The 15770-nt window shown below is 41.6% G+C and overlaps 1 protein-coding gene across 2 annotated transcripts; it reads left to right on the forward strand.

Moving 5' to 3' along the window:
• Positions 1-10396: 10396 nt before the first annotated feature.
• Positions 10397-15255, forward strand: LOC109514340 (beta-1,3-galactosyltransferase 2-like). Of its 2 annotated transcripts, none has more exons than XM_019867345.1 (2): positions 10397-10689; positions 13111-15255. In XM_019867345.1, exons 1-2 carry the CDS (start codon positions 10622-10624, stop codon positions 14255-14257), a joined length of 1215 nt encoding a protein of 404 aa, XP_019722904.1. In that variant the 5' UTR covers positions 10397-10621; the 3' UTR covers positions 14258-15255. The 2 variants fall into 2 exon arrangements, with proteins under 2 accessions (XP_019722904.1, XP_019722905.1); XM_019867346.1 differs by having other exon boundaries at positions 10403-10677.
• The last annotated feature ends 515 nt before the right edge of the window (positions 15256-15770 follow it).

Below are 15770 nucleotides of genomic sequence, written 5' to 3' on the forward strand. Positions count from 1 at the left end.
CTGCTGTCTCCGGGCAGTAGGCGGGGGACACCCTGAACCGGTTACCAGCCAATTGCAGGGCACACAGAGACGAACAACCATCCGCGCTCATACTCACATCTAGGGAAGATTTAGAGCATGGGTGGGCAAAGTTTGTGGCTCGGGGGCCACATTGACTTTTAAAATTTGACAGATGGGCCGGGTCAGCACAAGATACGGTACATATAAAATACTGCATTTGTTAACAGTCCATATCAAACATCAACAGAACAAAAAGCATGAAAGTATTAACACTTTTTAAATGAGAACAATGTTGTTGATCACCCATTTTAGCCAGTGCATTGCATTGCAGATGGGTTGTAGCTAGGATCCTGGACGTTGGCATGCATGATTTGCTTTCACGGGCCTTATAAAATGCATGGTGGGCAAGATCTGGTCCCCCTGCCTTGAGCTTGATACCTGTGATTTAACGGCAATGTTAAAATCCAACTTCTTTTGTCAGCATATCTAAATTGTCGATGAAGTGGAGGTGGCATATAAAAATCTCACTAAGGGTACCACATTGTGTAGAACCGGCCCTGCACAGGAAACTGATCAGAACAAGTGGAAACGATAGCTTAACCACCAAGGCAAGACAGGACGATGGGACACGGGACAAATCTGGCAAAACATGAAACCAAAGTAAGTGTAATTAAAATAAAATAAACCAAAACACAGCTCATGCTGCAGTCAAAGCTTGTTACAAAGTACCTCGAGAGACATCATGAATCTTTACATTATGGCGGTGGTTCGTTGTAAACATCTCCAATAAAATGGCCGCCAACCACGATGTACTGTATAATACAGTATGAATATTTACAGATGCAAAAACATGAACATGTAATACCGTATAAACATGTCAATTACAAATATACAGGATGAAGAAAAAAATGATTTTATAATAGACGAAACAAACAACTGTATTCATTCCTATTTAATCTCCGAAAACATTCAGTCAGCAAAAGAAAAGTGCCTTCTGATGACTTTGTTGCCATTGTGAATGATTGTCGAAATCGTGAGAGAGGATTTCAGCCTTCACATACAGTGAGATTTGCTTCTGTTTACAACACACGTTTTCAGACCATTTGCTCATGAACGTGCCGTGCATCCGGAAGTACAACAATGTACTGAGTGAGTCATAAGCAGTTAGCTTCCCACGCTTGATTGTAACAAAGGCCTTTTGTGGGGAAAAATCTGGTCGTTATAAGGAAGTTCACGTTACAAACGTGTTCGCTGTCGGCAAAATTGGCAAATGGAAAATGAATTGCGTGAAACCGGGACTCTGAAATGTGAACGTTGTAAATGGGGGATGTTGAAAACATGTTCGACTGTAGTAGGTTCTCCACTCCTGATTTGGATGACTATCTGATACAGTATGTCACAACGACAAATAAGCCGGCAAGACAAAACTATTTTACTATAACTACCGGTATGTAGTGACTTCTATGTACATAATTCACCACCAACTGCAAATGTGTGAATGCAATGTTCATATGCTTGTCAGAGAGTTCACGATTATTTGGTAATGGGGTAGAAATAATTGCAGTCCCTTTAAGGACCGCCATTTTAGTCTGCTTGTTTCTATGGAAACTGACTTTCGGCGGGCTTCGTTTGGCGCGAGTGTTTTTTTTTGGTGTGCTAATAAAAAAACACGACACACTCTCTCTCGGAGTGCGCACGTGAGAAATTGTCGCTTTCTTCGAGTTCTACAATTTCCACAGGTACCTTATTTTTTGATCTGCAGACTCATTTTCCAACTTCTGAACTATATGCATGCATTTTCTACACCACTTATTCAATTCAGGGTTATTGGTGAGCTCCAGCCTCTCCCAACTATTCCCTGGACTGGCCATCAGTCAATCCCAAGGCACATACTGCATAGCAGGGGTGTCAAACTCATTTTTGCCGCGGGCCACATTTTAGTTACCATTTCCCCTGGAGGGCCATTATGACTGAACTCAGAGAAAGAAGTCAAGAATAACAGTTTATTCAACTATTGTTGAAGTTATGAGGTGTTTGGCAACAAGAAAATGCTTACAATGCTTTTGTAACAATATTTCAGCAAGCATCATGGAAGTTGCCATGTTTGATTTGGTTTTCCGGGCCACATAAAACGATGTGGCGGGCCAGATCTGGCCCCCGGGCCTTGACTTTGACACAATCTGTGACAGTATAGAAACGTCACGGTTCACCACACTTAATGCTGCATGCGTTTGAAACCAAAGGGAGAACTAAGATTAAATGTTTTCTGAAGTGAGCTCACCAAAAGTGTGAGGCTGAAGGAAGCAAATGACTGACGTGGCAGTCAGGCAGAAGAAAACCGATTAGTGTGCTTTGCAAATAGAAACTCCTCAAGAACAAGAATGATGAGCCTCAGTCACTGAAATGTGCAAACAGTAACTGAGTCTGTCAGTTGCAAATATGGTGAGAAACACAACTCCACTGCTGAAAGTAAATAGACACACGTCATAGGCTGGTCATTTTAATACACTCGTTAATGCTTATTGCCGTTGAAGTACAGTACTTGTCCTTTTTCACCCCGTTTACAAAATGTGGAGGCTATTCAGAGGAACACACGGACAACATCTGGGGTTCATGATTGTTATGTTTATCCCTCTCCTGATTTGAGTGGATCAAATAAGTTTGATTATAACCTTAAAAATAACTTGGGTTAAAACATTAAGAGAAATTCAGTGACAACTTGTTATCCCGTTTTCCACACCGCAAAACTGAAAAAGGTTTTGCACCTGTCTTCAGGAGCAAAGATGAACTTATAATCAATCTAACTTGAGCATCCTAAAAAAGTAAGGATAGTGTCTTTGTTGTTGTTTTTTGGAGACAACGGCTGCTGAAGGAAAATAAATTCATGCTTTTGTGACCTGAAGCTGGATTTTTTTTCACTTTCTTCAACTTGAACAACACGCCGATCATTAGTGTCCAGTTAGTCCAAAATGTTACTGCTAGAATATGGACTAGAGCTCAAAGAAGTCACCACACATTTCCTGTGCACTACGATCACTGCGCTGATCACCAATTTGCCACACAGTTCTGAGGTTCTCGGTTAAAATTTCAGCTTAGTCCTTCCTGTGCCAAGTTTGCATGTTCTCGTTGCGATTAGGTGATTTTTTTTTTTTTTTGTCTTTACCAGGGGTGCCCATTACGTCGATCACGATGGACCGGTAGATCGCGGACTCGTCCCAAGTCGATCTCGAGGGGGGTAGAGGAGAAAAAAAACAAAGAACCATTTGTATGTCTTGTTAGTCATGTTTTTGTGTGTGTGTGTGTGTGTGTGTGTGTGTGTGTGTGTGTGTGTGTTAATGTACACTGCACCCTAAAGATCCTATCAGTCTCATTTTCACAAAAAGTATTAAAAAAATAAAAGAAAATAAAGCAGGTGGTGGTGCGGTGGCCCAGTGGTGAGTGCGTCGACCTCACAGTGCAGAGGTACGGGGTTCAATTCCAGTTCCGGCCTCTCCCTGTGTGGAGTTTGCATGTTCTCCCCGGGCCTGCGTGGGTTTTCTCCGGGTACTCTGGTTTCCTTCCACATTCTAAAAACATGCATGGCAGGCTGATTGAACACTCAAAATTGTCTCGAGATGTGAGTGTGAGCGCGGCCGGTCGTTTGTCTATCTATGTCCTGCGATTGGCTGGCAACCGGTTCAGGGTGTCCCCCGCCTACTGCCCTGTCATGATTGGGTTTGGGACCAACGGGTGGCACTGTAGGGCTTCCCCTGCAGCAGCACACCTGTTGGTCATTTGGTAATTAGTGCTTTAAAAGGACTCCCAGCCCGACCACTCATGGTCGGGCCATTGTTGCTCTTTGCTACTGTCATGTTTGTTTGTTGCTGTTTGTTGGCTGCTGTCATGTTTGTGTCAGTCATGTTTTGGTCAGTGTTATGTTTTATCTTCAGTCATGTGTTTTGTTTGATACTTTGGACTTTGTTTGATTTGGATTTAGTTTTCTCTGTTTTAATACAATTCTTCAAGTACATACTGCTCCTCCCTCTTGCCTGCTTTTTGGGGTCCACCACCACCTCGCATACGTGACATGCCCGAACACGGCTGGGATAGGCGCCAGCACGCCCCGCAACACTTGTGAAGTAAGAATAATTATATTGTGTTGTTTTTCCGTGTTTAAAGATGTTTCGCAATAGCTTTGTATAACCAGCAATGTCATAAAAAGATGTTTATGTCAGAAAAGACATCAGATGGCGTGTGAAGGACTGGAACGTAACAGGCTCTATGATGTTGAACAAAGCCATTTGTTAAGAGTATAAAAGGAGAACTTTGGATACTCTTGGTAGAGTCTGCTGCGGGTTGAGTACGGACGCCCAGCCAGTATTGAAGCTCGCGCTACCTGGGGTGTTGGCTCTCCATCCTATTGGCGCACGGTAAGGGCTGGATACTATTCTAAGAGCTTGATACACTGATATTTGCTTGTGTGACATATTCTGTGGGGCTAATAAACGTGCAATTTGTTAGTAGCAGATTTGTCTCTAGTGTTTCATTTCTGAGTGCCTATCTCCAAAGAACCTATTAAAATTTGATACCAAGCTCCTGGGCGAGGTATCAGAAATGTTTTAAAACAACTTGTGAGGATGAAGCGGTTCAGAAAATGAATGGATGGCAATAAAGCAGATACATGTAAATCTTTAACAGGCTGCAAAAGTGTGTCGCATGCCTCCGTGTCAGGCTGTTGCTCATCATGGCGTGCGTGTGTATGTGGGCGGTAGGTCTTGTCAAGGTGTAGCCCACCTTTCACCCAAAAGTCAGCCAGTATACGACACCAGCTCACCAGTGAAAAGAGTAAGGACAAAAGGAGGAAAAAGAATCGTTAGCGCTCAGTACGCGAGCAAAATAAAAAATGGGATTCTTCATTCACTCAACCCTTTCTAACTTGTTTCGCTCACTCTCTCTGTGTAAAGCCACTCCTGTTTCTGCCTCTGTCTAGGGCTGGGTGATATGGCACCTAACTTATATCAAAATACTGTACTGTATACAGACAGTATTTCACTCCAGTCAATAACGATTGACTATTGATTTAATTTTTTTTCACCAAAAAGCAGTTTGGATGGATTGAAGATAAAATACAACAAAACAAATCTATCCAGAGGGAAAAAAAATACCACTATCTGGTAGTAAAACACATTTTCAAGGAATGTACACTGTTGAGGTGGACATTGCAATGCAATGCATGCATCCACGCTCCCCGAGCAGTGCCATAAAGGTGTATTTGTGAATAATGTGAAGATTTGTTTCTCCAGAGCAGTGCCTTTAAGATAACCTTTATTTTATATATATATATATATATATATATATATATATATATAGATATATATATATATAGATAAGACAGTTAGGTTAAACTTTGCATTTCAGTCAACCAGCTTGAAATTATTTTAATACTTGTTACGGGGTCATAATGAAGAGAGGTTGTTTTATTGTTATACTGCATGGTGAGAGTCGACAAGCTTGCTTGTCATAAACAAGAAGTTTTAATTCTACACCTGCTATCCAGCAAGAGGTGTTTATCCATCTCATTTTGCACAATCAAATTTTATTTCATGAATCGCATGTTACAAGTGGTGAATTATTATCATTATTATTAAATAAATCATTTTTTTTGTGCCATATTCAAAGGCAAATGAGCACGCATTGACAAGTCTCACAAGAAAAGTTCTTGTGTGCTCAAAACACGCTTTTGTGCTCAAAATGTCCTCTTCCATACTTGAAATTCACAAAGTAATCCAAAACAATTTGAAATGTGGACTCGTCAGACCGCAGAACACTTTTCCAATTTGCATCAGTCCACCTTAGATGAGCTTGGGTGCAGAGAAGCCGGCTGTGTTTCTGGGTGTTGTTGATAAATGGCTTTTGCTTTGCATAGTAAGGTTTTAAGTCAGATGTAGCGCCAAACTATATTTACTGAAATTTATTCATTCATTTTCCGATCCGCTTAACCTCACAAGGGTCACGGGGGGTGCCTATCCCAGTTGTCTTCGGGTAGTAGGCAGGAGACACGCTTAACGGCTTGCCAGCCAATCGCAGGGCAATTTACTGAAATTGGTTGTCTGAAATGTTCCTGAGCCCATGTGGTGATATCCTTTATTTAAGGATGTCGGGTTTTGATGCAGTGCCGCCTGGGGGATCGAAGGTCACAGGCATTCAGTGTTGGCTTTCGGCCTTGTCGCTTACATGCAGTGATTTCTCCAAAGTCTCTGAACCTTTTGATGAGATCATGGACTGTAGAGGATAAAATCCCTAAATTCCTTGCAATCATAATTGCAAAAATTAGGATTGAACTGTTGGACTATTTTCTTACAAAGTTGCTCACAAAGAGGTGAACCTCACCCCATCTTTGCTTGTGCATGATTGAGCACTTCAGGGAAGCTCCTTTCCTACCCAATCATGGCACCCAATCATTGTTCGCAGATAGCCTGTTCAACCATGGGATGTTCCAAACAGATGTGATGAGAATTCCTCAACTTTCTCAGTCTTTTTTTTTTTTTTTTAAATACCTGTCCCAGCTTTATTGGAACATGTTGCAGGCATATAATTCAAGTTATTGATTATTTGCACGTCACGGTGGGTGACTGGTTTAGCCCATCCGCCTCACAGTGCAGAGGAGCAGCATTTGATTCCGGCTCCGGCCTTCCTGTTTGCCTGTCCTCCCTGTTTAGCCAAATATGCCAAAGTATGGCAAGAGAAAGGATTTGCTAATGATCCAAAACAAAAGTTCATCTGTGTAGCATGATGGAGGTCATGTCATGGCATGGACTTTCATGACTGCTTCTGGAACAGCTTCACCTGTCTTTATTGATGATATTGAATAGGTTTATATGCAATCAATATTCGGGCTAAGGTCAAAATTCCCATTTGTGAAACATTTGTCATAAACCGTTGACATGAATGTGACGCATTTGAGTCACCTGATTTAAAACGGCGATGCCCGAACCCAAATAGATGTTTGTTACTTTCTGTCAAGAAACCACATCATATTCAGGTCACTCACCACGGGACTAAGGCAGTCTGTTTCCGGCTCGCTCCAAAAGCGTGCTTTTGAGTACTGTCTCCAAAGCTCTTATTTGGGTTTTTGCCCACGTTTGCACAGCCTTTAAAAACACATAACTGCCAATATTCCGGTTTTAAAAGGCTTATTGACCAGGAAGGTAGAAATACTGTGTGCCCAGGAGACCAGGTGGAGGACATGTATGATGACTGTAAGACAGTGGTGAGGTGTGCTGCCAGTGTGACGGAGGAATTCAGCTCTGAGCCCCTTCTTGTTCGCGATGGTGATGGACAGGCTGACAGACGAGGTTAGACAGGAATCTCCGCGGACTATGATGTTTGCAGATGACATTGTGATCTGAGCAGGGAACAGGTGGAGGAGAAACTATAGAGGTGGAGGTTTGCCCTGGAAAGGAGAGGAATGAAGGTCAGTCGCAACAAGACGGAGTACATGTGTGTGAATGAGAGGGGCCCAAATACAAGAGTGAGGTTACAAGGAGAAGAGATAAAGAAGGTGGAGGATTTGAAGTATTTGGGGTCAACTGTCCAGAGCAATGGGGAGTGTGGAAAAGAGGTGAAGAAGCGTGTACAGGCAGGCTGGAATGGCTGGAGAAAAGTGTCAGGTGTCATGTGCGATAGAAGAGTTTCAGCCAACATGAAAGGAAGGGTGTATAAAACTGTGGTGAGACCAGCCATGCTGTTTGGACTGGAGACAGTGCCACTGAAGAAAAGACAGGAGGCAGAGCTGGAGGTAGCAGAGATGATGATGTTGAGGTTCTCTTTGGGAGTGACCAGGTTGGATAGGATCAGGAATGAGTACATCAAAGGGACAACTCATCTTAGAGGTTTCGGAGAGAAAGTCAGAGAGGCCAGACTGAGATGGTTTGGACATGTCCAGAGGAGAGAGGGTGAATATATTGGTAGAAGGATGCTGAGTCTTGAACTGCCAGGCAGGAAGCCGAGAGGAAGACCAAAGAGGAGGTTTATGGATGTAGTGAAAGAGGACATGAAGGTAGCTGGGGTGAGAGAAGAGGATGCACAAAACAGGGTTAGATGGAGGCAACTGATTCGCTGTGGCGACCCCTGAAGGGAAAAGCCGAAAGGAAAAGAAGAAGAAAAGGCTTGTTGACCACATGTAAACGTAGTCACTGATGAGGATCGTGACACAATAATTCATTAGAGTGAATTTTAAAGTCTCCAAAACCATTTTGTCTGGCACATGCATCCAAACAAAAAAGCTTCATCATGCAACGACCGCAAAACACACAGTCAACACAACAAAGGTAATCATCAGGGGCAAAAAAAATGACTGGACTGGCCAAGTCAGTCATCGGAACTTAATCCAAAAGAGCAAGCATGTTACTTTCTCTGGACTAACTGATAGAAGCTGCAGTAAAGGCCCGGAAAAGAATTTCAGTCTGGTGAAGTCAATGGGTCGCATGCTTGATGCAGTTATTTCAAATAAGAATCATGCCACCAAATATTAGATGCTATTCATTTGAAGTTAATTTAATAACGCCTGTTCCAAAACATTTGTTCACTTCAAAAGCGGGCGGCTTCAAACAAAGTCCAGAGAACACATTTACATGTAAATACAATGAAATAAAAACTGGATTTATGAACTTTTGAACTGAAACCCAAATGTTTTCACTGTACAACAAAAACAAAAGAATAAACCTTACGCCCTTGGAACAAGCCCCAACAAGCTTGATGTATATAAAGACAAAAAAAAAAGCTTCCAAAATTTCAGGTAGGATATTTGCACCTTGTCACATAGTGAGCCACTTGTTATTACAGTTGTTGAGTATTGAATGCATCAATAACGATTTGCCGCTACACGCTTTTATTGAGAGGGAAGTCAAACAATAAGCTCATTGGAACCGGCACAAGTTCATTACCAGTGAACTTTGATCTCAACCCCAACACATTCTCTCTTTCTCTCTGTCTTTCTCTTGCTCTCTCTCTTTTTATGAGACACACACATGCGTCACCGGGGAAGTGCAAACCAATAGTAAAAATAGAGAATTACTTTTGAACTTCCTCGGCCACCAATACATGACATAATATGACCTGAACACGAAGAAAAGTTTTCTGCATCATCAGTAATATAATAAATAAATAAATAAATAAATAAATCAATAATGGCCAAGGTTTCACAAATTCTGCTAGGGTATGTTGACTTATGGGCACTGGAAGTTAATTAATGTCTCCCAACCTTCATTTCACCGAGCCAACCATTTCACAAAAGAAAAACACTACAAAACAAAAAATGGCAATAAGTATGAAGGCTGAAATATATATTTCTTTTTTTAATGGACTTACTCTGACCCTGTTTAATTGAACCCAAAGCAGGAAGCCATGACTTATTCTGTTGTATGAACGGCAACAGGTTAATTCTAACTTCTGCCATCTATCCATCCATCCATCCATTTTCTAATCTGCTTATCCTAACGAGGGTCGCGGGGCGTGCCAGAGTCCATCCCAGCCGTCTTCGGGCAGTTGGCAGGGTACACCCTGAACTGGTTGCTAGCCAATCGCAGGGCACACACAAACAACCATTCGTGCTCACAATCACACCTAGGGATAATTTTTTGGAGTGTTCAATCAGCCTGCCATGCATGTTTTTGGGATGTGGGAGGAAACCGGAGTACCCGGAGAAAACCCACGCAGGCATAGGGAGAACAAACTCCACACAGGAAGGTCGGAGCCGGAGTCGAACCCTGCACCTCTGCCCCGTGGGGCCGACGTGCTAACCAGTCGACCACCGGGCCACTATATCTGTAATAAGGAATCATATTTTTCAAACTAATTGATTAACATTGTATGACTTTTTATCACATGGCACGTAGCCGGTTGAGAAACACTGAGTTAATAAAAGAGGGAACCTATTTTGGGTGGAAATCATTATATATATTTATTTGTGCTTGTGCCAAGTTATAAAATGGTCTCGTATAAGTGAGTTTACTTAACTTACTTAGCTTTTGCATCTACAGTACAATAGTTTGGTCCCATGGAATGGTGGGTTTTAATGACAAACTTGGCCTCCATATGATGTCGTCTACTGCAACTCAACGGACCAAGTGAGGAACACACCCGCGTCATTTCAAATCAACTTGAAATGACGCTCACTTTTATCAATTTGGGACTTTGTACTCCTGTCTGTTATGGAATATGTTTGTGTCATTTATTTTTCCTCTGAATTCGTTTAATCTCTTTTTAATTTGCTTTCTGAAATCTAGATTTGTTTTCATACTTGTCACAATTTACAGTAAGCCTACGCTATCTTTGAACCTGTGATTTCAAGTTTTCACGTAAGAACAAAGTTTAACCAAGGAGTGGACTTTCCACCCCCGCAGAAATGATGATGCAGATGCAGCAAGGAAAGGTGGAGCAAAGAAAGGTGTGGCTTCACAATCAGGTTCACAACAACCTGCACTTTTTCCTCCACGAGAGTGAATCCCGCAGACAGATGGAATGCTTTTATGCCACAATGTAGTTTAACATTTGCAGCTTCGCCGTGCATTTTACTCCATCTCGTTTTTATCTTTTCATTTTTTTTTTGGCACAGCAAAGTTTTTCTCTCCCTTTGGAATGGATGAAGACACACCACTGTGAGGACAGCAGAACAATGCTAGAGAGTGAGTTTGACAGGTATGGAAAAAGGTGTGTGTACATGCTATTAAGTGTTATTAGCGTTGTTCACGCTATTATTGTTATTGTACATCGTTCTTTTGTGTCTTTATAAACCTTGAAAAATGAATAGAAAAGGACAGGGTGTGAAAGAGAACAAGTTTGATATTATATGTAATATCAAAACAATAATCAAGACAAAAATAATGAGGTTGTAATCTAAAAAACACTAACCTTGAATGGCAGGCTGTACTTGTGACGTATTTTACGTTAGTTACTATCTCATATCCAACACGGAACAAAGTCTCGCATTTATGGCAAGGTTGTCACACTCATTTTTATCACATGCCCTTGTGACTGTAAAAATCATTTCAGTGTAAAAATAGCCTTATCACATTGACTTATTGATGTAAATGGTCTCAGATGGCAGGGGTATTGGGGACGAGGAGGATATATCCCCCCCACCTTCATGTTGATTGAATTGATGCCCCCCCCCCCCACACACACACACACTTTTGCAACATAAGAATTCATGTTTCTCAACAAGATATGCAGCCGCAGACTTGCTTGAACAAGCTTGAACATGTGACAGCAAGTTTTGAGCCCAAAAGTAGTTCTGGTGAAGAAGTTCTTTGCTTCAATTTGAAAATCTCTCTTTCTGCCAATCTGTCCTCTGTTGCGTGCTGGTTTTAATTTTGGAATCGGTTTGTTCCTTTTGTTGGGGAATAGCTTCTGTAAAGTCCTTATTTATATATCTGTTTGATCCCTTAAGATACTGTACTTGGATTTCTGTAGAATCCTTGTTTTATAGCTGTGTGGTAAATATGATGTGTGGTATTCGATAGTTGTCCCTCATCTTTTCTGAAAGTTAAAATGGGTGTCCGACAGGGGTCAGTTTTGGGCCCCATTTTATTTTTCATCAATGTCAATAATTTATGTAGGGACTTAGGGCAAACAAAGGTTCATCCATCCATCTATTTATCCATTTTCAACACCGCTTATCCTGAGCAGGGTCGCAGGGCATGCTGGAGCTTATCCCAGCCAATCTTGGGTGAAAGCTCAGCTGGACTTCACCCTGAACTGGTCGCCAGTCAGTCACAGGGCACATACAGAGACAGACAACCATTCACATCAACATCCACAGCATCACTGAGTGAGAACCGATCCTGCGCTGCCCGCACACATGTCCGCCGAGTGTACCACTACACCATCAGCAACTCACAAAGGTTCATCTTTATGCAGTTCATCCCATTCTTTACACCTCCACTACATCAGTGAGTGAAACATATTCACAGTCTACGTTTGGTGAAGAGCAAAAATCTTTGATCAGGTTAAAGATGGTATTAAAACGTTATGATCTGAAATTTTCCTTTCCTTGACTGCCAGGAAACTGTTTAATCAATAAAAAAAACGATTGATAGATTTATCCATCCATTTTCTAATCCATTTATCCTCACTAATGTTACAGGATTGCTCGAGCCTACCCCAGCTGTCTTCGGGCAGTATGTGCTGTATGTGAAACATACAGCACATTTGACAATAAAGTTATACTTGGTACTTGATAGTCAGCTTTATTTTTTTACAGTTGTTACACAATACTGAACTATGTATACAATGCAGAGGCGATTGCTCTAAGACTGCAAGGGAAGCTCAGCTTCTCCTAAAATGTCAAAAAGTAAGTGATCAAATATATGTGTGTACGTACAATTGTGTGGACATGTCATTGACTAAATATGCGCTACAATGCGCTCAACTTTTGTTCTGAATCAGCTTCGGGTAACAACGCGACTCTCTTCTCATTCATTTCCACAGCTTCACTGCGCTTTAAACTGTGTTTATATATATATATATATATATATATATTATATTATATATAAAATGGATGTGTTCTGCCACTCAGCTTTACTCTTCATTATATACAAACGCACCAACTCGAACCTCTCACTGCCCTCTGGATGACACAGAAATGATCCTCCTCTTATCTCATACACTGATTTTAATTGCTAAAGCACTTAGGGTAAACTCGTCAGGGAAAAAAATGCTATTAACAACACATTAACATGAACAAGAACAGAATTTGGTAAAGCAACTTTTTTATCATTTGCACCAAATGTTTGCACTGAACTTCAAGCCACCTTAAATCTAGAATCACTCCCACCACTCAATACTTTTCAAAGTATTTTAAAATCCACCCTGAGGAAACAATGCAACTGTTTTTAACCTGATCATTTATGTTTTGGTGACAGGTATTTGTGATAATATTTGTAATATTTGTGATAAGGGAAGAAAAGTTGCAATTTTCAAATCCATGTTGCAAGAAACGGAAATTAAAACTATTTGCTTGAGTGGGCCACTAAAAATGTGTGTGGTTGGGGATCAGTTCATTGAATGTGACACTTTGGCTTTGTTGTAGTATGTGTAATTGAGTTTCAACTTGTCTCTCTCATCTCTCAGACAGGGAATGTTGGAAGACTGGCGACACAGGAGATGGTGCAGTGCTCCACGGCCTCGCTGCCTCCTCTTCGTAGTGGCACTGGCAGTAGTTTTGTTTTATTACAGCGTAAACATCGAGAACAGTGCAAGTGAGTGGAGACCCGAATGGTGGATGCAACATAATGCAACAAAATGGTGGAGTGTGCTGAAAAGAATTGGCAAATTTTCTCTCACGGGAGCTGATTGGCACATTTCTCCAGAGTCAGAGGCCGTGAAAACCGGACAAGCACTTGAAGGAAGTGACGCCGAAAGTCAGCTGCTCCCTGTACGCCGAAGCCCATACATTGTGGCTTACCCGTCTGAGTATCACTTTATTATAAATGAGCCAAACAAATGTGACGAGCAGAAACCTTTTGTGGTCCTGATGGTTCCTGTGGCGCCCCACAACAGACTCCATCGAGACATTATTCGCAGCACCTGGGGTGGGGAAAGTGTGGTGTTGGACAAGGTGGTCAACGTCTTCTTCCTGATGGGGCTGCATAGCGGCGAACCTGTGGAACAGCTTGAAGAACAGCTGCAGCAAGAGAGCAAGGAGCATCAAGACTTGATCCAAAGTAATTTTCTGGACAGCTACAACAACCTGACCATCAAAACCATGGTGATGCTCGAGTGGCTCACCTCCTACTGCTCCGGTGCCTCTTATGCCATGAAGATTGATTCCGACATATACCTTAATGTGCCAAATCTCATTTCCATGTTGTTAAATGCACCCACAACAAACTACATGACTGGACATGTGGCCAGAGGAGCAGAAGTACGGAGAAATCCCACCGCCAAGTGGTATGTCCCGGTGGATATTTACCCGAAAGCACAGTACCCACGTTATGCTCTGGGCCTGGGTTATATTCTGTCTTTGGACCTGCCTATAAAGCTTGTGGCAGCTTCCAGATTTGTCAAAGCCATCTACCTTGAAGACGTGTACTTGGGGATGTGCATGGAATACCTGGGCATTCCTCCCACAGACCCTCCACATAGGAATTACTTCCATTACAGTCCGGTGCCGTACAATCGCTGTGTTTATTCCAAACTTGTTGCCACCACCTTGGATGAACATACCAATCTCATGTGGATTTGGAAAGATTTCCATCAAGCAGGGAAGGCCTGCTGATCTGTCAAAGTACTACTTGCCCTAATGGTGGGCTATCCCCGTATATGCTTTGTTGTTGTTGTTTTTAACTTTGTTATTTCGCAACACGTTTACAGTGAGCACATGAAAAGGGAATCGGTATTTAATATCCATTGCTATTTGCGAACAACAGATGGGGTAGCACCTCCATTATCTTTCCAACCAATCTTTCCGTGCAACGGTGATTTGAGAAAAGCCCAAACGAAATATGTTTTTGCCACAAGTAACGAAACAAAATACATTAAATGAAGCATGAAAAAATAATTTATGTTTCGTAAATTTGACAAAGTAATCGTTTTACCGAAGTGAGATATTGATGAGCGACAAACCCGAAGTGCGACGTCACTGCAAGATGACAATAGCAGGGCGCACTATGGAATGGTTGGGACAAATCGTGTGTGTGTGTGTGTGTGTGTGTGTGTGTGTGTGTGTGTGTGTGTGTGTGTGTGTGTGTATACGGTGTTGTACTTTGTACTTATTAATATTTTAATTTTAAATGCATGGATTTATTTCATGCATGTTTTTTTTATGGATCATGAAGTCATAATGTAAAGCAAGGGGTTGGGGGGGATGAACTTGATAAGCTGCACCTTCGCAAACATTTTATAATACTGTACTATGTCTTTTCAAAATGATAAATATGTCACATTTGGATCAGTTTGGTCTCCTCTGTAGTGTAGTAAATAGTGATTGACGTTTCTGTCTTTATCTACTGGTTGACCTGAAATAAAAATGTGCTGGCTGCTTTATGTGGTGTTGAAAGTTTGATATTTTTCATCAGAACATTGTGTGTAGAAATGTACAAAAGATGCACTAATCTCTACAATAAAAGTACATTGCCTCGGTGTGATCACATGTAAGTGCAGCACTCAAACCGTGGAGGATGCCGTATTAATGTCTTAACCTACATTTGAATGACCTGTGTGTCCATGACTCCAAGCATTTCAGCTTGCTCTTGTGATTAAAAAGATGTGTTTTAACTCGTCTTCAACTTGATGAACCTGTATGTAAGTCAGGCGACCGACATGCTGTCCCGACTCTCAGCCTTGAGCAGCCACTGAATAGCACGGAAGTACCTCTATGTAGACATTACACATGGTAGTGTATACACACCGTATTGATCATCCTTCCTGCAAAAAGCCAAAGCCAAGATGACAATCTCAGAATTGTATGAATGAATATGTTGGACATTTTATTCTTTCAGCATATGAGCAGTTTGTAATCTGACGTAACCAACATGTTGCAACACGACTTGACATGTTTTGTTCCATCACATGCACAGCTATGAGGGTGGAATGTAGCAATGATCATTTGGCACATAAGGCGACCATTCTCTACTTTTTCATTAAGACAGCTCTTTATGTGCAGTGATCCTTCGCTATATCGCGCTCCATTTATCAGTATCAGTACTTGTGCGTGTTTTTTTTTCCAAAGTAATGTCTTCAGAAAAAAGATGATTGGCTTCCCTTGTCTCTCGTCCTGCTGTTGATTCTCT

Source organism: Hippocampus comes, unplaced genomic scaffold (assembly GCF_001891065.2).
Source record: "Hippocampus comes isolate QL1 unplaced genomic scaffold, H_comes_QL1_v1.1 scaffold2, whole genome shotgun sequence".
In the NCBI taxonomy this organism is placed as follows: Eukaryota; Metazoa; Chordata; class Actinopteri; order Syngnathiformes; family Syngnathidae; genus Hippocampus; species Hippocampus comes.

Coding starts and splice junctions, on each gene's coding strand:
- LOC109514340 (XM_019867345.1), top strand. CDS start 10,622: ATGAAGACACACCACTGTGAGGACAGCAGAACAATGCTAGAGAGTGAG. Junction 10,690..13,110: donor TTTGACAGGTATGGAAAAAG/GTGTGTGTACAT, acceptor CTCATCTCTCAG/ACAGGGAATGTTGGAAGACT.